Source organism: Lontra canadensis, unplaced genomic scaffold (assembly GCF_010015895.1).
Source record: "Lontra canadensis isolate GAN:19392208 unplaced genomic scaffold, GSC_riverotter_1.0 scaffold1, whole genome shotgun sequence".
NCBI classification, from domain to species: domain Eukaryota; kingdom Metazoa; phylum Chordata; class Mammalia; order Carnivora; family Mustelidae; genus Lontra; species Lontra canadensis.
In genome coordinates, this window is record NW_022630995.1 from 61,110,368 (window position 1) to 61,132,608 (window position 22,241).

General features: G+C 49.1%; 1 protein-coding gene across 4 annotated transcripts in view; it reads left to right on the forward strand.

Annotated features, from left to right (window-relative positions):
• SLC2A9 (solute carrier family 2 member 9) overlaps positions 1 to 22,241 on the forward strand; it is a 210,000-nt gene that overhangs the window by 163,050 nt on the left and 24,709 nt on the right. For all 4 annotated transcript variants that reach the window (XM_032855051.1, XM_032855069.1, XM_032855060.1 and 1 more), the window contains 2 exons: positions 1,477 to 1,578; positions 4,275 to 4,350. In XM_032855051.1, the coding sequence (XP_032710942.1) occupies positions 1,477 to 1,578; positions 4,275 to 4,350 (178 nt within the window). The remainder of the gene's footprint in view (positions 1 to 1,476; positions 1,579 to 4,274; positions 4,351 to 22,241) is intronic.

The following is a 22,241-nucleotide window of genomic DNA, read 5'->3' on the forward strand; positions in this document are numbered from 1 at the left end:
GAGCTGTGCCCGCTCATCTCTCGGTGTGCACTTGGCCATGTGGAGCAACGGCCGATGCCAGCTCCAGGAGAGCTCGACCAGAGGTCTTCTTACCCCCTGCCCTCCTCAGAGCAGGGATGAGGGAAGAGGGAAAGGAGGAGGGCCCTGGGTTTCCTGCGGCAAGACTCCTTCAGGCTTTGAGGCAGGATTGTGGAGGTTCGGTTTGATGCTTTGGCTTTTGAACCATCACATGAAGCTGGCAGACAGGAGGAGTACCTGCTCCAGCTTTGTGGCCCTCCGCAGTGTCGCTCCCTTCCCTTATCCAGACCGGATGGCTCATTTGACCAGGACCTTTGTTTCCACTGGTCCTTCCGTCTGACAAGCTCCTGCTACTGTTGCCTCCTTCAGGAAGCCTTGCCTGATAACTCAGTGGAGAAAAGCTGTGCATCTTTATTCAGATGCTCTGAGTTCAAGTTTTCTCCCCCACCCCCACCCATCTCTGTCTCTGTCTCTCTCTTACCGGTTGTGTGACGGTCAGTGAGATACTTCACTTCTCTGATCCTCGAGGTTTTCTTTCTGTGCACTGGGACGGGGGAGGGAAAAAGAGGGAAGTTCTTTGGCATAATCGGAAAACTCGTTATGTGTTTTGGAATGCAGTCTCTTATTGAACCACCCGCCCCTTCCAGACAGCCTTGTTGGAGGCTATTTTGGACCTCCTTTCACAGATAAAAGCCCTGAGGCTCTGGGAGGGGAAGTCATTTGCCCAAGCTCACACATATGGAAAGTGGTTGACTCAGGGTTTAAACCCAAGTCTGCCTGTCTCAGAAACTTAGTCACATTGCTATTTTTCAGGGTCATTGGCATTTGAAGGAGGTCAATGAAGAGCCCCACCTTGGCCCCGTTGAGAGGTAGACCCAGAGGCCAGCCAGGTAGAGGTTAGTGACAGTCTTACAGCTTTGGGAAGCTGGGCCAGGGGACATGGCTTCAGGAGCTGAGTCACAGGAGCTTCCTGCTGTCACATCCCTAGAGTGAAACTGACCCACCCAGGCACAGGCAGAGTGGAAAATGCCTGAACCTTGTCTGCCTACTCCCAGCCCTGGGCCCCTGCCTTGGGAGTGTGCCCCTAGAGAGTCGACAGCACAGAGGTATTAGGAGTGGAGTGACCTTGCTTTCCGTGGCAGGCAGGCTCCAAGGAGTGGGTGAAGGGCTACAGCAATCATGTCCATTGGGTTCCTTTTACAGATAAGCTCACCCTTCCATAATGAGGAGAGGTAAGTGTCTGAACATGTGGCAAGTGCTCAAGGATGGTGACTTCTTCTCCCTCCCTTTCTCATAAAGACCTTTTGTTCTTTGGCTATGGCCATGGAGAAAGTGACTAGGCTATTTGAAGGTCAAATATGTCCTTTACCATGAGCCCACTGCTGATTCCCAGTACCACGTTCCCCTTCTCCTGCTGCTAGAAGTGAAGTAATAACCATCTCTCTCATCCTGACCTAGGGCTTGGTCATCGAGCGCCTGGGACGGAGACCCCTCCTCACGGGTGGCTTTGGGCTGATGGCCCTCTTCTTTGGGATCCTCACCATCACGCTGACATTGCAGGTGAGAGGATATGCCTGTCATACCCTGAGGGAGGTCAGCATGGAGCTAGCTTCCTGCTTGGGTGCTCTGGGGCTGGGTTCCAGCAGGGTCTCTGCTCCTCGGGCCCCCATCTCTAAAATGAGACAGTTGTCCCTGTACCCAGGGGTCTTAGGAGGATTAAATGAGAAAATGTGCCTACAGTACTGGGAAGGGCACCTGAACATGACAAGTGCTAGGGGAATGTAGATTTGGGGAAATGCCACTGGTGAAAGTGGTATTTTTCCCCTTAATGGAGACAGGCAACTGAGGCATGAATATAAATGAAGAAGCTGCTCAAGGTTCCCCAGCTAGTAAATGGCAGAGCTGGGATGAGATTCCACAATCTTGGGGTTTCCTTCCGTGCCCCTCCCACCCCCCTGCACAGTCAGGACAGCTTGCAAGGACAGAGCACCTTCTTGGTGCCTGGAGTCTGGCTCAGCACCAGGGGAAACATGAGGCAAGGTCACGGTGGTCAATGAATCTTGGCATTTTCCAAAAACGAATCCTTGAGTGGAAAGTCACACGTGTCAATCATTTGCCTCCATGTCCCACAAACCTCTCAAAAAAGGCATTATTAGGGTTCCCTGGGTGGTTCAGTGGATTAAAGCCTCTGCCTTCGGCTCAGATCATGATCCCAGGGTCCTGGGATAGAGCCCCGCATTGGGCTCTCTGCTCAGCAAGGACCCTGCCTCCCCCTCTCTCTGTGCCTGCCTCTCTGCCTACTTGTGATTTCTGTCTGTCAAATAAATAAATAAAATCTTTAAAAAAAAAAAAAAGACAATATTAGCGTGGTGGCACCTGATGAACAGCAACTCGTCTTTCAGAAAGGAGGTGCTGCTGGTGCTCTTACCAGGCAGGAGGCAGAAACATCTTCCGGGGTGGGCGGGGGTGGTGATGTGCTGGCAGTGACCCCTCCCTCCCAAATGCCCGACCAGGGTTGTCCTGCACACGGTGCCTTGTAGGCCCCTCAGACTGATCGAGCTGGGTCCTTCACCAGTTGGGTGATATTCTGGGATATTGTCTTTCTGCAGCTGTGGCAGATCTTTGAAAGAGCAGCCTAGAGCAAGTGGGCCCCCCTAGGCTTCACTTCACAAGGTTTCAGAGCTCTTTCCTGCTTGGCAGACCTTGTCTGCCTCTGTCCCCCTTCTCTGCTCCCCAGCCCCATTCTCTGGCAGCCTCCAAAGAGCCTGCCCTTTCCTCTTCCTGGGGCCCTCCTCTGATCAACCGGCTTCTCTGCTTTCCAAACTCAAGAAGCTCTGGGCATCAGTTAGATACCTCTTCCTCCAGGAAGCCTTCCCCTATCCCATGACTCAATGAGGCACCCTCTGTGTTCCCAGGGACCCCAGGGGCAACCCTGTAGTATCACTTCTCATACAGGATTGCCTTTCCCTATTGACTCCTCTCTCTTTTCTTATACAGTTGTGGGAACAGGGGCCATGCCTGTATCATTTCTGTATTCCTACCTCCCAGTCCAGTGCATGGCACCCAGGAGGAACTAAGAACAGTCTGCCAAATGAACGAATAGATGGATGGATGGATGGATGGATGGATGGATGGATGGATGGATGGATTCTCAGATGATGGATCATGGATGGATGGATGGTGGATCATGGATGGATGAGTGAATGTATGAATAGATGATGGATGGATGGATGGATAATGGGTCATTGGGTGGATGGATGGATGGATAGGTGATGGATGATGGATGGAAGAATGAATGTATGAATAGATGATGGATGGATAGGTATATGTTGGACGGATCAATGGGTAAATGGATGGATGGACGATGGTTGGATGGATGCCTGGATGATGGATAACTTAGCGCAACAGTGAGCCATGCAGTGTACAAGAGCCTACAATACTCCCTCCATCCTAGGTCCTCCTTCAGCAAGAGCCAATGGACTTCAACACGGAAGGGCTGCTGTCCCCCTTCTCAACCCGTCACCCTCCAATCTGAACATTTGCTGCTCACCCCTGTGCTGTTCTCTCCTGTGTCTCTGTCCCGTTGCTCAGGTAGAACTCTCTCCTGGAACTTTTTTCCTTTTGCCCTTTTATGACCCCAGCTTAATCTCCCAGAATCTCTCTGGTTTGGGCTCAGGTGCCCAAGCACCTCCGAACATGCTCACCTTGTCTCATCACTAGTGACACCATGTTCTGATGATCAGATGTCCAGTCTGCTAGGACATCTTTCATGCCCAGCACTGAGCCACCCCTACCCTGCCAGACAATTGACAGCCCCCCCAAACATACTCAGTGACACCAGTTATCTCCTACCTGTCAGGACAGCAGGGGTAGAAAGGTGGTGTTTTACACAATAAAAGGGATTAACTAAGAAAAATTTTTAAATGTGATTAATGCCTGTAAAACTTCTCATATTGCCTGCTTCAGGCAAAGCTCAGTGTTAGTTACTTGTTTATTTACCACCTGTTGTATGCTGCAGACACTGCTAAACTCTAGGGAGGCGTCATCTTGTTTCATCTCCCATCTGTAAAACAGGCAGATAGAAAGGCTTGGGGGTTGTCCTTATCCCCATTTTATGGACACTGAAACCAGGGCTCGGGGATGTGAAATGACCTGCCCCAGGTCATGCAAATGGATCGAGGAGGTGCGGAGGTGAGAACCCAGGTCCTCTCTGCCCCGCGGCCTCCTCCCCTGCCCACACTCCTGCTCTCTCTCAGGACCATGCTCCCGGGATCCCGTACCTGAGTATCATCTGCATCTTGGCCATCATCGCCTCCTTCTGCAGTGGGCCAGGTAAGGCACGCCTCCTTCCTCTCCGGCACTGCTGAGCTGGGGTGTTCTCATCATACCCATGGGAGCTTGGGGCCCAGGAGGGGCAAGGTCTGGCTGGGAATGGAGGGGGAAAGACAGTCCCATCCCTGTTGAAATGCAGCGGTGGCCTTCATTTCCATCCCACAAATATTAGGTAACAGACTTACCCAGAGCTGGGCAGCTGATAACACAGAGCAACCTCAGCTACAGTTAACAGCTGCAGGGGCTCTGAGCCAGATGCTCTAGCTTGGGACAAATGGAGGATACTCAAGTTAGCAGTCTGTGCACATAGAGAAGTGACCATTTAGCGTGGAAGGTGTTTATGATAATAATGATGATAATAGTAATGTCAGATATACTGATCACCGGGTATGTGCTCGCTGTGGCCAAGTACTTGGTGTGCATTATTAACTCATTTGAGGCTTGTGACGCTCTAGAAAAGGCGGTGGGGATGGGAGCAGTGTGCATGGAGGGAGTTGTGGTGGGATCACCACCTGACTCCCAGGGCCCTGATCACCACCTTCTACGGTGGCTGTATGAGGAGTCTGGAGTGTTCTGAGCCTCAGTTTCCCCAGGACTCGCTTCCAGCCCCAGCTCTGCCATTTCCCTACTAGGAAAGTCCTCTCATCTACTGGGGCCTCAGTTTCCCTGGCTCTGTGTCTGTGTCCCTTGAGACAGGGGTCCCCCTCAGCTGGGACTGAGAAGGGTGTCAGGGCAGGTCTGACACACACACATCTGTCTGGCAGGTGTTGCTGTGGTCATTTCTGTTTGTGTCTGGATGAAAACAATACTATGCTTCTATCAGAACACATAGAACTGTATTTCTCTCTCCCTTTGTGCTGCTACTTTTCATGGGCCATCGTGTCCCACATCCTGCCACATCTGTGATGAATGAACCACATCTGTCCCTGATTCAGGACGGTGGGCTGTTACAGTGAGATGGCAGAATGCACTGCGAAGTGAGGGGCAGGTGTTACTCTCACACACGTGTGCACACAGACACACACACCATGGGGTGATGGTAATCAGAGGGTGAGGAAGACGGAGGCACCCTCCCAGTGGGGCAGTGCACTGACCAGAGGACCAACAAGGGCACATGTAAACAAGTTCAGACCTACGGTGCCCCATCACCCCTTCTGTGAGCAGCGTTCACGTGGGCACCCCTGCAGGCAGGCAGCCTGAGGCCCCAGGCTAGGCCTCTGCACACTGGGGAGCGGGCCAGAAGGGCAACCTCTGCTCCCGCAGGGCTTACAGGCTGATGTAGACATCCCACTCGAGACATCAGGCCCTGGGGGTCCTCTCCAGACCTCTTAATCTGAAATCAGCACCCGCACGTGTATGCGTGCGCAAGTACAGGCACCTATATGCTCACATGCACACGTGCACACACACACATGCACACACAGCCACACGTACTCGCCGTCATGTCATCCTGCTTTACTTGCTTCGTCCCACCCTCCCTGGCTCATCTGTTTCCCGTATATCCTCATTTACATAATGCACGGATTGGCAAACTTTTTCTGTGAAGGTCCAGATATGAATATTTTTACAGGCCACACAGTCTCCGTCACAGCTACACACCTCTGCAATGGGGGGACAAGCAAAGCCATAGATGATGTGCATTCCTGCCAGAAATCCCTCTGTCACCCGAGTGCTTCAGTCAATGGGGAGCTCACTACCTCACAAAAGTGACAGTGTCTGTAGTCCGGCAAACTACAGCATGTGGGCCAAATCTGGTCGAGAGCTTGTTTCATATGACCCCTGAGCAAAGCATTATTTTTCTTATAAATTTTAAAAGAGAAAGTGTGGAGCACTCGGGTGGCTCAGTCGGTTAAGTTTCCGACTCCTGGTTTCAGCTCATGTCGTGATCTCAGAGTCATGAGCTTGAGCCCCAAGTGGGGCTCCAGGCTGAATGGGGAGTCGGCTTGAGAGTCTCTCTCTCTCCCTCCCTGTGCCCCTCTCCCCCCACCACTCACTCAGTCTCTCAAATAAATAAATAAATCTTTAAAGAAAAGAAAAAGTTGAACATTTACATTTTAAAGGGGAAAAGAGAAGGATATGGCAGAGAGCACATGTGGTTGCCTAAAAATGCTAATGTATTTCCTCTTTGACTCTCTGTAGACAGTCTGCCAACCCCAGCTTGAGGCCCTCCATTCTGACATTTGGAAGGTAGCCTGCAGGTAGGAAAGGAGGGATTTCCACACAATGGGAGCAGCCAGCAAAAACACCAGAGTGATAAAGAAGTTCATGTCAAAGGAACGCAGGTTCTGTGTTTTCTAACACACCCGTGTGGTTCCAGGGTGCAGTCAGATTTCAGAACCCTGGGCTAGAGCACTGGTTTTCCACCGGGCTGAGTATGTTACAGTCACCGGCTTAGAGGACCACAGTGAACACTGAAGGTCAGGCCTCACCCGACAACAGCCGAACCAGACTCTAGGTTCTGGATGGAGCCCAGAACCCCTGCCCAGAGCCTGGAGCGAGACTCCAAGTACAGAGGACAAGTCGAGATGCACTGGATGCCAACCCAGAGAGCCCGGGGCGTTGCACTAAGGATTTATGATTTTATCCTGAGCTCCAGAGAGATCTGTCGGGGGTTTCAAGCATAAACATCACGGGGCAGATGTACAGTGGGAAGAGGGGGTTGGGGAGGCAGATAGAAAGGGAAGGAACAAAGCAGAGGTAGAGGCACTGGCCAGGGCCCGACAGGTAATGCAGTCTGCAGCAAACCACCAGGACAAGGGCGAGGGCAGTGAACCTGGGCACTGCCTCCCTGACAAGGAGCCCAGTGTGACCCCGGGATAAGATCAGGTCACAGAGGGGAAGCTCTCCACTTCATAGTGTGATATTGGTGCTTTCTGGGTCATCTTCTTCCATAACAGCTGTTTTCCTGGGAAGAACAATGAGTGTTCATGTTGTAACTCAATGGACATCTTCCGTCTGCTTCACAAGTAGGCGAAATTGGACTCATCCACAAACCCGAGGTGCTTTCCTGACCCAAACCACTAAGCTTTGTCTTGGGTTTTGTCCCAAGTCCTCGCTCCTCCTACGATGGTGTTGATTTGTCTCCCACTGTGGGCAAACACGGTTTTTTTCTGATCACAGCACCTGCTGAGTCTCCGGAGGTTTAGATTCTAAGCTCTCCCTCAGTTTCTGGGAGCCTCCCTAAAGGGAGGTCCCCCTGCCCTCCCTAATCCCAGATCAGCGGGAGCCCTTTACCCTCTGCTCCCCAAGCCCCGCTACGGTCCCCCAGATGCCAAGCCTCACCCGCTAGGAGATTGCCAGGCTTTAGAAACTTCTCTCGAATTCATATTGACAGTGCACAGCTTAAGCCCCAGGGAAATTACCTGTCTAAGGGAGGCTGCCTCTTGGGACGGGACATCATCTTAACTGGACTGGAAGGAGTGGATCCAAGGAGGAGCCATCCTGGGAAGGTGCAGCTCAGAAATGCTGATAGATAAGGCGCTGAGGGACTCCCTGTTTGAGGCTGCTCCCCACCCCACCTCCCCCACCCCCGCCAACATTAAGTAAAAAGGATCATCCTCCAAGGAAAGACATCAGGAGTTTGCCCGAGGCAGCTTCTGTGATGAGCAAACCAATTCAAGGAGGCTTGACAGGGAGTTGAAATGAGGTGAAGGGAAAGAGAGAAACAGGGCAGATGGTTTCCTGCTACATATTTTATCTGTGTGCATAACCCTGAGGCAGCGGCCACGACAGCTAATAAATGAGGCACTGTCATAAAAGAGCTTTATCTTTGAGGGAAAGGAGATGTCACCAAAGCGCTTCAGTTACAGTGTGAAAAATCTGACAACGTGGGGGCTCTGTGCCTGGCACCAACCCTGACACCAGCTGCCTTCCCAGGAAGGTTTCCATGCTGGTGGGGAGGACAGACACACCCCTGTCTACTCTGCAACATGGGGTGTGGTCACTGCTCCTAGAAGGTCACTCTGCTCGGAACACTCCAGAAGGCCAGAGCCCCCCTGATAGGGACATACCGAGTGCCTAGTGGCTAGAAAAAGGGCTCCCCTATCTATCACGTTGATTTAATCTGGAAAGACAATTATGGACTCTCATCTTAGAGAGAAACATAGATAGATAGATAGATGATAGATAATTCATTCACCCATTTCACAAATAGTGAGGGAGTTCTTGGAGCAGGCGTCCTTCCAGGCATGGAGACACAGTGAGGAAACACACACGCACATACACACACACGGGATCTGTCCTGGAGGGAGCTTGCCTTAAGTAACAGACGTCAGGGTCCTACTGGGAGGACATGGCGCACTCAGAGTGCGGTAATTGGAGGAATGTTTGATAACAAGACAAGTTATCATGGTAAAGGCAGATTACAGGGAAACGTCAGAGATGTGATCATTTAGATGGTCTCAGCATATGACACTAACTGCCGATGTCTACCCCTCCATCCGCTGGCCGTGCAGGAACCATGCTACTGTAGCGGGGTGAATAGTGTGTGCCCCCAGATTCACATCTGCTCAGAACCTCAGAATGTGACCTCATTTAGAAGTTGATCTTTGTAGCTGTCATTAGTTAAGGATCTCAAAGAGGAAATCACCCTGGATTGAGGGTGGGTCCAAAAATCCAATGACTGGTGTCCTTATAAGATGAGGAGAGGGCATGTGGAGACACACAGAGGAGACAGTGATGTGAAGACAGAGGCAGAGAGCTGAGTGACACAGGGACAATCACAGAGCACCAAGGACTGCCAGCAACACCAGAAACTAAGAGAGCCTCGGGACAGCTCCTCCCTCAGGGCCTCCGAGAAAATGAGCCCTATCTGCACCCTGACTTCCACTCTGGCCTCCAGAACTGGCAGGAAACGCCTTTCTGTTATTTCAAGTCACCAGGTTTGCAGTGATCTGTTCAGCAGCCTGAGAAACTAGCAGGGCACAGAGTTGGCAGGAAACTACTTCCTTACCCTGGCAGCTGTAGGTGCAGGGCCAGTGGCCATGGAAACGAGGGGCTTGCATCGTCTGACACTTAATGGCAGATGGATGGGTGGCAGGCTGCTTGCCTTGTTCATGGGCAAGTTCTGCTTATTCAAGAAGACCAAGCAGAACTTTTTAAATGGATACATCCTGCTCAGCACTAGGTACTTTGCCTCATTCACCCTGGTCCTCACAGCATCCTACAGAGGAGACATCCTGTCCCCGACGAGGGCACCTCCACTTCGGGGAGCCTGCCTTGACCGCATGACCTGGTGCACGGGCAGCCCGTCAGGATTTGAACCCACGTCTCCCCTGGTCTGTGGTCTCATCTTCCCTGCTGTTCTCCCTCCTTCACTTTTGCCAGCACTTGGCTTTCCTACTTATCTCTTTCCCCCAGTCTAAGGCAGAGTTAATTAGCGAGCTTATCTCCAGAAACCTGAGTAGGAAGATGTGGCCGTGCTCTATGATTTGCTGCTACGTCCTATCTGGAAAGGATCCTTCCCTCCGAAGCAATCCCAAGCAAATGCTGCTCTGAGAATGAATTTGGGGCCTCCAAAGTGTCAGGGCATAAGCCTGGATTTTCAACAGAAACATGGAAAAATCTGGTCCTGCAGGCCCTGAAATGAGTGACAAGGCCCTGCTTCTAGTTTCTTCTGTCTTCCTGCTAGCGGTACCTGAGCAGTCCCTGGGAACCTAGCAGAAGAGGCCATCACCCGACTGTTCCCTCACAACCGTGGCTCTGAGGGCCTGGATCTCGGTGTGAGGGCCTTAGTTTCCCGTGGCTGCTGCCACGCAGGACCAGGAAGGAGCCTGGAAGGGACGGAAATGCATTCTCCTGCAATGCTGGAGAGCGAAGTTGGGCATGAAGGAGGGAGCAGAGCTGGCTTCTCTGGAAGCCCTGGGGGACAGTCTGCTCCAGGCCTGTCTCCTGGCTTCTGGTGGCTGCCGGCTTCCTCCACGTGCGGCAGTGCGGACCCACACTGATAACCCAGGAGAGATCACTCACTGAATCTTGAGGAATGAATGGAACGCGGTTCTTCCGGACAAGTCAGGGTGAGGCAGAGCGGTGCTTGCTTCCTGCGGCTCCTGCTACAAAGGACCAGTAACTCAGAGGCTGAGAGCCACGTGAATTTCCTCTCCTGCCGCTCCGGACGTCCCAAGTCTGAAACAACTTGCATGGACAAAGACAGTTCCCTCTGTCTCAAGGGGATTTGCTTGCTGGCCTTATTCCCACTGAGAGACCACCCACACCCCAGAACTTGTGTTCCAACCTCGGTCCTCAAAGCAGCGCATGGCATCTTCTCTTGGTGCTGACCTCCTGCCTCCTTTGTATAACGACCCTGTGGTTATACCAGATCCACCCGGCTTAGATAGGATGTTCCAGAATAACCTCCCTATCCCAACGTGTTTAATTTGATCACACCTGCTACGTCTGTTGTCACGCAGATTCCGGGGCTTCAGATGTGGACACCTTTGTGAGAGAGCCAGTGAGGGGTGGAGGGGTTGGACATTCGGGTCCTAATAGCCTTTCCTAAGGGTAAAACACATGAGACAGCAGCATATATGGGGAGTGGGCAAGTGGTCCAGGCAGCTAGCGGCATTATGGGGGAGCTGGGTGTTAGCAAAGGGGACTGAGAGGTAGGCAGGACCAGATCAGACCTTCCCCCGCCCCCACTCGAGTGTACTCAGCTTGAATAGTGATTGGATGAGTCTGTCACCTGCCAAACCAGGAAGCACAGACCGACAGGTTTAAACGGCAGGGATGTACCGTCTCACGGATCTAGAGGCCCGAAGCCCCAGAGCAAAGTGCAGGCAGGATTGGTTTCTTCTGAGGCCTCTCCCCTTGCCTTGTAGATGGCATCTTCTCCCTGTGTCCTCGTATGGTTGTCCCTCTTTCTCTTATGAGGACAGCAGTCATCACGGCTAAGGGCCCACCCATCTGACCTCATTTTGCCTTAGTCCCCTCTTAAAGGCCCCATCTCTGAATACAGTCACATTCTGAGGTCCTCAAGGTTAGGACTTCAACATGAATTTTTTAGGGGGTGTCAAGAGGGAATAACACAATTCAGCCCATAACCTGATTCGAAGTAAAAACCCTGGAACAAGGAGCCTCCGCAATTCAGACACCAATTCTACCTCTTACTAACAAGTGGCTTCAGGCAAATGGCTTAATCTCTCTAGGCTTCACCTGAAAATTAAAGATAACCATAGTACCTACCTTGCTGGGCCCTTCTAAGGCTTGAATCCACCTATTCATTCAAATAGTTACTAATGGAACCATGTGGCAGGCATTCCTGTAGGTGCTGGGGAGACAATAAAAACAAAAGAGACAAAACACCTGTCAACCGCGGAGCATTTGCTATAGTGGAGGGAGACATAAGACAATATGAAAAGTCATTAGTAAAGCGTGCCAGATGGGATAAGCACTGTGGTGAAAATCAGAGTGGGGAAGGTGGATGGGAACCACCTCTGGGAAAGTATTGAATTTGAACTGGGGTTGTTAGGGAAGACCTTGGTGGCAAGGTGACAGTTGAGCAAAGATGGGAAGGACTGGAGGGAACAAGGCATGCAGATAGCATGGAAGAGCACCCCAAGCAGAGGGACGAGTTGGTGCAAAGGCCTGAGGCAGGAATATGTCTGAACTGTTGCAAGAACAGCAAGGAGACCAATGAAGTCAGGGAGTGAGTGAAGGAGGAACGGCTGGAGATAAAATTGAATTGCAAGTGAAGGGAGACAGGAAGCGGCAGGTCATGTGTTGCTCTGCAGGCCATTTTAAAGACTTCCGGCTTTTTCTTTGGGAGAGATGGCAACCCTCTGGGGATTTGGGGCAGAGGAGTAACAGCTTCTAAGCTCCATTTTAAAAGGATGTTCTTAAAAAAAAAAAAATCTTTAAAAGGATGTTCTTGACTGCTGTGTTAAAACAACCTGTAGGAGGCCAAGGGTTAAAGCTGGGAAACCAGTCAGAAGGTTCTTACAATCATGCAGGCAAATGGTGGTGACCCCTTGGACCAGGCTGGCAGTGGAGGAAGTGATGAGAAATGGTGGATTCCAAACACGGTAGTATTTGTAAGTTTTAATGGACTGAAGGCTTTGGCAGGTTGGATGTGGAATGTGGAGCAAGACTGGAGCAAGACCAGAGTGAAAAGACTCTAAGCATGGTGCTGCTGTTAACTGAGGGGGCCAAAGGGACCAGATTGGGGTCAGTCTTAGACACGGTAGTGTAGACATGACCATTAGCCATTCCTGCACAGGTGAGCTGCCACATTAAAGTACAGGACCTGTTACAGGGTAGCTTGTCCAGAATCTGATGCCAAGATGTAGTTCAGATGAGGGATGTTTATCAGGTGTCCTCGCCCACTGAAGGGAGGCAGGGGGTGGGTGGAGAGAGAGGTTGGGCTGTGATGCGGGCCCAAGGACAGCTCAGCCAACACTGTAGGAAGTCTGCAGTGGAAATGGCTGATCAGATAGGGCCGTGCCATAGCCCAGGCCCTTCTACCCCAATGCCTACAATCACTGGAAATGGGCCACCCCAGGAAGGGTATGTGCTGGGGCCAGGTGGGTCTGACTGAGGCTCACCCTATCATGGCTGGAGACATCTACCAAAAGTCCTCCTTCCCTGAAGTCTGATCAGAATAGTGTGACTCCCTGCCTGTCATGTCCACATCCCCTTATCTGCAATTCCAAAATTCAAAAGACTCATAAAAACAATTATTTTTCAATAGTTCGGCACCAAAACCTGATCTGAGCAGATGTGAGCCTCCTTATTGTCTTTTTGTTCTGCTCAGTGAGACACATGATGATCCTTACCTTAAAGCTCTCTTTTTCCTCAGGCAGTGGCAGGTCTGGTTTCTCCATCTTTCCCCCCTGGCTGCCCTTCCTTTGTCCTCTCACACTCTTGTCTTCTTCCTGTCCATGGATATTGGCACTCCCTGCTTCTGCCCTTGAACCATGCACTTCTCACTGCAGATGCTTTTCCAGGTTGACCTTTCCACTGAGAGTGTCCACGTCCACTCTTCTCTGGTGCCCCCGCTCCTTCTCTCCACCTGCACTTCCCTCCCAAGTTTCAGACCCAGGTGTCTACTTCCCTACAGTTCAGCCCCACATAGACATGGTATAGGTTCCTAAAAACTGACCATGCCCAGTAAGAAATCATCATTTCCTCCCTAAATCTGCTTCTTCTCCTGTATCCCCTTATTTCAATGTATGAAGCCACCAGTGACCTACTTGGTCTGTAGGTCATGCTAAACTCTCCATCGCCCTCATTCCTCACTCCCACACAGGCACTGGTTTTGACATGGGCTCAAACACCTCTGTTAGTGCTCAATAAGGAATCCAACAAATCTCAGCAGAGTATTGCAATTTAACAATTATCATCATCACTACCCCCCACCATCATCACCACCATCATCATCACCATCACCACCATCACCACCATCACCATTATGTCCATCACCATCACATCACCATCACCACCATCACCACCATCACCACCATCATCACCATCATCAATATCATCACCATCACCACCATCACCATTATGTCCATCACCATCACATCACCATCACATCACCATCATCACCATCACCACCATCACCACCATCATCACCATCATCAATATCACCACCATCACCACCATCATCACCATCACACCATTGTCACCAGCACCACCATCATCACCATCATCACACCATCATCACCATTACCACCATCGTCATCATCACCATCATCACCATCACCACCATCATCACCATCATCAATATCACCACCATCACCACCATCATCACCATCACCATCATCACCATTACCACCATCGTCATCATCACCATCATCACCATCACACCATCACCACCATCGTCACCATCACCACCATCACCATCATCACCATCACCATGAGCACCATGGTCACTGCATTATCATCACCAATACCATTTATTGACACTCATTATGGGCCAGACACAGGGTTAAGTACATTACCCACATTACCTCCTTTAACAAGAAACTCAAATTAGTTGAGACAGAAAATGAGTCATTTCTGTTCACACCAGAAATGCATGTGGACTCAGAGTTTGCAGGCTGGGGCTGTCAGGGGAACAGACCTGAGAGAAACACCACTTCCACTTTAATTTCTTCTCTAACAGTGTTAATGACTGGACTCTTGTGGGGGCTGAGGGAATGGTATTAACCTTATTTAAATTTGCATTTTTCCAAATGGGATATAATTACGTGATCATGATTCACTTCTCTGATGTGTCAAAAATAAGCTGCAAAATGAAAATTGGCCCACTGTTCATACACTGTCCATCATTTAATCTTAAGGAGGCAAGATTCACACTGATAAAAGTACTTGAAAGGTTTCCACCCAACTCACCATATTAGAGGCAGGATGGCCAGCATTTGTGGGGGATCTTAGGCATCCAAAAGTTGACTGTTAAGGAGCAAAAAAAGGTGATGTTCCCCAGAGAGACTACATGAAATGGGAAAGGACCTTGGCTCAGAGCCCCTCCCATTTGTTCATATCCCCACACAACCACCAGTGTGGCCTTGGCTTTCTCATCCTCTCTTGTGTCAGTTTCTCCACATGTAAAATGGGTCACAGATGTCCTGAGGATGAAGTGGGTCAATGTGCAGGAAGCAAGTGGGGATGTGGCCACATACAGACAACTAAAGGGAAAATCTTCCATGTAGAAGCAGTAACAAAGGCAAGAACCTGCCTGGCAAGTTCCAGAACAGTGTTGCCTAATAGAAATATCATTCAAGACACAAGTGTTACTTAGAGTTTTCTAGTAGCCACATTCAAAAAGTAAAAAAGGAACTGATAAAATTACTTTTGATAATGTATTGTATTCAGCCCACATATCCAAAACTTCATCATTTCAGCTTGGAATCATTATATAAAATGTGTTAATAAGGTATTCTAAATTTCTTTTTTCCTTTTATAATCTCAGGCTTTGGAATTGGTGTATATAGCACATCTCAGTTCAGACTGGCCACATGTCAAGCACTCAACAAACCCGTGAGGTGAGGGCTGCCATGTTTGGGCCATTCTGGAAAGAGCAAGGACATGTTTGTGGTGGGAGTGGCATGAACAGAGTGGAAGGGACGGGATGAAAAGTCAGAGAGTGGGAAGGAACTATAAGGTCCCACTAGGTCAGCTGTTGGCTCCCAGTGTCATTGGAAAGTGTAGGAGGGCCTGATCAGAGGCTGATGGCATCTGATTTCTATTTCCAATGTTCACTTTGACTGCTGTGGGTAATAGATTGGAGGACAGGGTCCTCAGAGACCTGCTCTGCAACAAGTCATTCCAGAGTAATAGTACCAGTAGTGGTAGTCGTGGTGGTGGTAATCATAGTAATAGTAATCCAACAGAAATAACAGTCACTTTCACATCTATCATATCACCCTGTTAGATCAATGTACCCATTTTACAGATAAGAAAACCAAGAGTCTGAGAGGAAGTAATTAGCCCCACATAGCATAGTTAGTATCAGAGGAAGGACCTGGACCCCTTCCCCCGGGCCACAGTCCCCCCACTCTCCTGAAATGGCTGGCCAGAGGCAGGGGTTCCCAGGAGAGGCACCCATCCCTGCCTCAGTTCTCTGCATTATGTCCCTTCATTCGGAAGCCATATGGTTTGAAATACTCTGTTTGCTAAGATGGCACATCATGGGCCCTGGGGCCAGATTCCTGCAAACCTGAGTTCCTACAGGAATCTTGGGCTGTCTCATCAGTCTGCTGGTGGCAGATCTTCAAACACTGCCAAACACGGAACCAGCTCTCACTCATTTCCTTCTTTTGTGTTCTGGAAAGAGTAAGAAACTCACTCCTGCCCCATGGCACTAAGAGAGAGGCACGGGCCTAGGGTCTGATCAGGCCACCCCTTCCGACTACCTGTGACACCCTCAGAAAGTCACTTAGCTTCTCTAAGCTACATTTCCTTGCCTGCAAAATGAGACTAGCAGTCCCAATCTTGTTTAGTGAAAGGGCCAGTGCTTGGCACACAAAAGGGGCTTGGTGAGTTTTAATTTCCTTTCTTGCCTCCCTCCCTTTATTGAGGCATATTTAAATGGATTCCATAACAACACAAATTATAAATTCAGAGTCCTAGAAAGAACTGATAAATGGTCTGATAGAAATTTGGTTTTCACAAGCTCCTCAAGGTGATAAATACATGGTAAATTAATGATGCCATGACTTGATTTCCTGTAGAAAATTCTAGACCAGGGATCCTCAACCTCAGCACTACAGGCACTGGGGCTGGATAATCCTTTGTGATGGAGGTCATCCTGGGCATGGTACAATGTTGAGCGCATCCTTGGCCTGTACTCCCCAGTTGCCGGTAGCACCTCCTCTTAGTTGTGACAACCAAAATGTCCCCAGATGTGGCCACATGTCCCTTGGAGGCAGAACGCCCCCCAGTTTATAACTATCGTCATAACCTGGTATTGTGGAGTAAGTACAGGCTTCAGTTCAGACTCAAACCAACCTAGCTCATCACCTGTTGCAAGTCAGCCTGTGTGTGTGAGTATGTGAGTGTGAAAGTATGAGTGTGTGAGTGTGTGTTGTCACATCTCTGCTTATTTCCTTGTGTCTAAATAGCAGTCTTTACTTGAGTGTCAGCTGTGTGTCATGTATTAACTCCTGTGAAACCCACCAGAAGCCTCTGTGATCATTACCCTTTTACAGGAGAGGAAACTGAGGCACAAAAAGAGAAGGGGTCAAAAAAGGTCCCACAGCCGGTTTCAGGCAAGCTGGTTTTCAAGTCTGAGCATTTCAGCTTCATGCCTTGTGTTCTTGTAAACGCTGCTCCACAGCTGTGAAATGCACATGAGGGAGTAGGACCTCCCTAGCACCACTAGAACCTGGCCGGGCACATAGTAAATTCTTGGTGAACACTAGTTCCCCTCCTCACTTAGTCAGTTTCATCCAAGAAGATTCTTAGGGTCCCACATTCCATGGTTACATCGTGAAGTGTTTATATTGGAATAGGAAAGGAGCTTAAAATCTGCTAGTGATCTCTTGTGTTAGGGTAGGACACCTGCAGGGGTTTGACTCAGTAAGTGGGAAGAAGGAGGTACTGAAACAGCAGGGGAAGAATCAAATGCTCTTGCTCACGTGCTCAGAAGAGGTGGGAGCTGGGTCTTCAAACCCATCTCATGTCTTCGAGCCGAGACCTTTCTGAAGCACCTTGTCTGTATGAATAGGGCATCTTTCAGACGTCTGTATTAGATTCCTGTTGTTGTTATAACAAATCATCACAGACGTAGTGGATTATATCAGCACATGTATTTTCTTACAATTCTGAGTTCAGATGTCTACATGGGTCGGCAGGGTTGTGTGCCTCCCTGAGGTTTCCGGGGGGAGTTCATTCCCTGTCTTCTCTAGCTTCTAGAGCCTTCTACCCTGCTTTCTCCATGACCCCTATTCCATCTTCAAATTTCTGCTTCTGTACAAATCTTTTCCTCAGATTTTAACCCTCCTGCCTCTCTCTTTTAAGGACCTCATGATGACACTGAACCGTCCTGGTATTCCAGGATCTTTCCCATCCTAACATCCTTCACTTAATCCCATTGGCAAAGTCCCTTTGCCCTGTAAGGTGACATTATTTACAGGTTCTGGGGGTTGGGACATGGACTTCTTTGGAAAGAATGATTCTGTCACAGCCTCCTTCACACTTTTTAAGTTTGCATGAAAAGAAATAAGCACCAAGAATATGAAATGGCCTTTCCTCTACTTTATGCCTTCCATGGGCATCTTGATGCAGTTGAGACTCCGGGCTTCACATTCACCCAGCAGTTCTCCCTGGCACTTTGCAGTTCTGAAGCTATGCTCAGGAGACATGAAAGTCTTTGCTACATCAAACAAGCCTCTGGCAAGAGAGCTGGTTCTGAGAGCTCATCAAGCCAGCCGCGTGGAGGGCTGTTTCTCCCAAACAGTGGCAGCCACTAATGGGAGGTCTTACCCGCGGCCAAGTCTCCTCTATCAGACCCATTCAGGGAAGCGGGTCCATGCACATGCACAGCCTTGCCCTGGGGTTCTCCATCTGTGCGCCCAACGTCTTGATTTAAGCAATATGGACGCAAATATAAAATCAGGCTTGTTAGAATTCTGTCTGAAAGGGGCCCACAGGGACTCTCTTTATGAAGAAAATAATGCGTACTTGAGTGCCTGGATTTTGTCTGCATTGGCTATTTACAGTATATTTTTTGCTCTCTTACCAATTCTCTGTTATGTCCCCAATTAATTCATTCAACAAAAGATTTCGAACACGCACTAGGTGCCTGGTACTATGTTCCGTACTGAGGTTGCAGAACTAGAGTCAGAGATGTTTTCCTTTCATCTAGAGTTGAAAATCTAATTGACAGGACAGACACTCAAACTGATGGTTACAGATCAGCCTGGGAAGTGTAAACATAATGAGTCTGACTGGCAAGTCTAAAAGGGAGGAGTTGGAAAAGTAAGGTGGATAGGTAAGTGCATTCTTAGTACTTAGTAAAAAAAAAAGTACTTACCAAGCACTTCTTATGTTAATCAGGCTCCAGTGAATGGTGATCTCACAGGGGTAGGGAAGGGGCCATCTCAGACCACAGGCTGTCCCCCAACAAACGCATATTTATAGAACCCTGACCAGTGAATGAATAAACACTTTAAAATGAACGACAAATGCTAAGAAGGAGTAAACAGAATAAGGGACCGGAGTCAGGGAAGGAACAGCAGCTTTAGTGAGGGTGAATAGGAAGGTCCTCTGTGAGAAGACAGCACTGGAGGCAAGATGCTAAGAAGGGAGCATCCCTCTGAGGATCAGGACAAGAATGTGCAAAGGTCCTAAGGCAGGAACTTGCTTGGAAGGGTCAAGGAAAGCTGGACTGTTGATAGCAAGGGAAGGAGATGAAGGTAGAGAGATAGCAGAGGCCCAGGAACAGAGGAGCTCACAACTCCACTGAAGAGTTGGGATTTTCTCTTCTCTTTTCTTTTTTCATTCAAATATAATTAACACACAGTGTCCTATTAGTTTTAGGTGTACACCATTATGATCTAACAATTCTGTGCATTACTCAGTACTCATGAAGATAAGTGTACCCATCATCCCCACCCCCTACCCACCCACCTTCTGGCAACCATTAGTTTGTTCTCTGTGTTTTAGAGTCTGTTTGTTTGTTAGACATGTCTCTCTTTATTATTTTCTTTATCTGTTTTGGTTCATAAGTTCCACATATGAGTGAAATCATATGGTATTTGTCTTTCTCTGACTTATTTTGTTTAGCATTATACTCTCCAGGTCCATCCATGTCATTGCCAACGGCAAGATTTCATTCTTTTTATAGCTGAGTAGTATTCCATTGTCTATATATACACCTGCTCTTCTGTATACATTCATCTGTCGATGGACATTTGAGCTGCTTCCATATCTTGGCTATTGTAAATAATGCAATAAGCATAGCGGTGCACCACCCCTTTGACTAGTGTTTTTGTTTTCTTTGGGTAAATGCCCAGTAGAGCAATTATTGGATCATATGGTAGTTCTGCTTTTAATTTTTTTGAGGACCCTCCACCCTGTTTTCCATAGTGGTTCCAAAATTTGCAATTTACCAACAGGGCACAGGGGTTCCTTTCTGTCCACATCCTTGCCAACACCTTTTATTTCTTGTCTTTTTGATACTGGCCATTCTGACAGGTGCAAGGTAGTATTCTTGGTTTTGATTTGCATTTGCCTGGTGATGAGTGATGTTGACCATCTTTTCATGTGTCTGTCGGCCATCTATAAGTCTTTGGAAAAATGTATAGTCTGGTGCTCTGTCCATTTTTAAATTAGATTACTTGTTTTTCTGATGTTGAGTTGTATATGTTCTTTATATTTTTTGGATATTAACCCCTTATCAGATCTATCATTTGAAAATATCTTCTCCCCTTCTATAGATTGTCTTTTTGTTTTGTTGATGGTTTCCTTCACTGTGTAGAAGCAGTGTTTTTTGGTGTAGTCCCAATAGCTTCATTTTGCTTTTGTTTCCCTTGCTGTAGGAAACATATCTAGAAAAATGTTTCTACAGCAGATGTCAGAGAAATTACTGCCATGTTCTCTAGGAATTTTATGGTTTCAAGTCTCACGTTTAGGTCTGGGAAGCTGAGGGGATGCTTTAAGCTTCCCACAGTGCACCTGCCAGCCTCAGAGGAGGTCCCGAAATCTAGGGCTTCAGAGGAGATCAGATTCAGACTTGAGCTCTTTCTTTCTCAAAGGAATGAGTTCCCTGTCACTTGAGGTATACAAGGAAGCTTGTTGGTAGGATTCCATGGAAGAGAGCCAGGTTGACTGGGAGTCCAACCCTAGCTGGAAGGGCAAGGCCCAAGAAGGGACAACATGATTCCTCACGAGGCAAAATGAACGAGGGGTCTGAAGCCAGATTCCAAGCCAGTCCTGCCTAGGAAACAGGGGTTTCCAGTTCCTCTTTCCCTGTTCCTCACCTACTCATTTGCCTGATGGCTCAGTCATTTGCCCGTTTCTAGATACTTGTTCATGTGCTAGTTCACTCATCATAACCCTTTCACAGAACACTGCCTCCTGAAGCCCTCTTTCCTGGGCCTGTCAGTTCAGTGCTCTGAGATCCATGGGGATGACAGGCAGCATCCCTCAGCGTACCGGGGCTGGCAGCCTGGCAGGCAAGGGACAGCTAGTGGTGTGCAGTGAATCTAAAAGGTAAGGTGGAGTTTTTCAGGCATACAGGGGGAGAAGGGGAAAAAGGGCAGGGGCTCTGCACAGAGAAGACCACCAGGTACAAGCCAGCTTGTCAAGAGCAGCAGGTTCCCCCTCCTCTGCTGCTGTCTGAGCCACCCTGGCCCTTTCCCAGAAAGTCTGGAACTTCACGGGGCAGGAGGAACCCAGGCTGTGGGAGTGGGCTGGCCAGACAGCTGTGGGCCAGTTCATAGGAAGGTTTCTGCTCCCCACCCTCCCTCCAGAGCCAGGCTGAGCCAAGCCGTGCAGAGGCCTGCATGTCTACAACCAAGCAGGGCCAAGTGTGGCTGGGTGTGCTGGTTCCGGGGGTGAGCTTTTAGCTCAGGCTTAATGTCTGCCATAGCAACAGGAGCTGAGGGCAATGAAGACTTGAGGAAGATACCTGGAAAAGAAAACTAAGCTCACCCACTGTTCAGAGTAACTCCCAAGAAAAGGCAGGAAAAGGAGCATTGTCTGATGAGCTTGCACGTGCACAGAGTACTTAAACTTGACCACATGTCACGTATTCCCGCGTTCTCCTGGTCCCGTTTCAATCATCTGCATGTGGGCATCCTTCTCCGCACTCCCTTACTCAGCCTCAGAGCCGACATGGCAAGAAGACCAGGCCCCTCACCCCATCTCTGCTGTATTAGGTGAAGGACCTTGGTTCCTTGGTCTGTAAATTGGGAATAACATTACTTGCTTGAAAGAGTTTTAGGCACATGAGCATTAATCACGATGACTACATAGATAGCCACACTGGCAGGCTTCAGCATGGTGGGGGAAGGGGTGCGGGGGGCGGGGGCGGGGATTAGTTTTTTTAAGATGTTCTCCTGGACCAAGAGGATTTCATGGGGAGCAGTAGATGTGGGTCCAGATCCCATCTCTGCTACTGCCTTACCAGCTGTGGGACCTTAGCCAAGAGTTTTTACCTTGGGCCTCAATTCTCTTACCAGTAGTTTGCTCAGATTCTACCTGATATCCAGAGTGCCATTGTCAATGGCACCCCTTGACTCTGAAGATGTCTGGGTTTAAAAAGCAAATCATGGGTTCTTCCCACCCATCAATAAAGTGGGCCTGACAGTACATCCTCAGGGGGCTTCTGGAAGGATGAACAAGGAGAATGCAAAGGAAAATTCATGATAAGCCTGAAAATGCCCAATCAGCCACCTCATGCCACTATAGGCCTGCCCATAGTCACATTCATGGAGGTGTCAGTCTGCTAG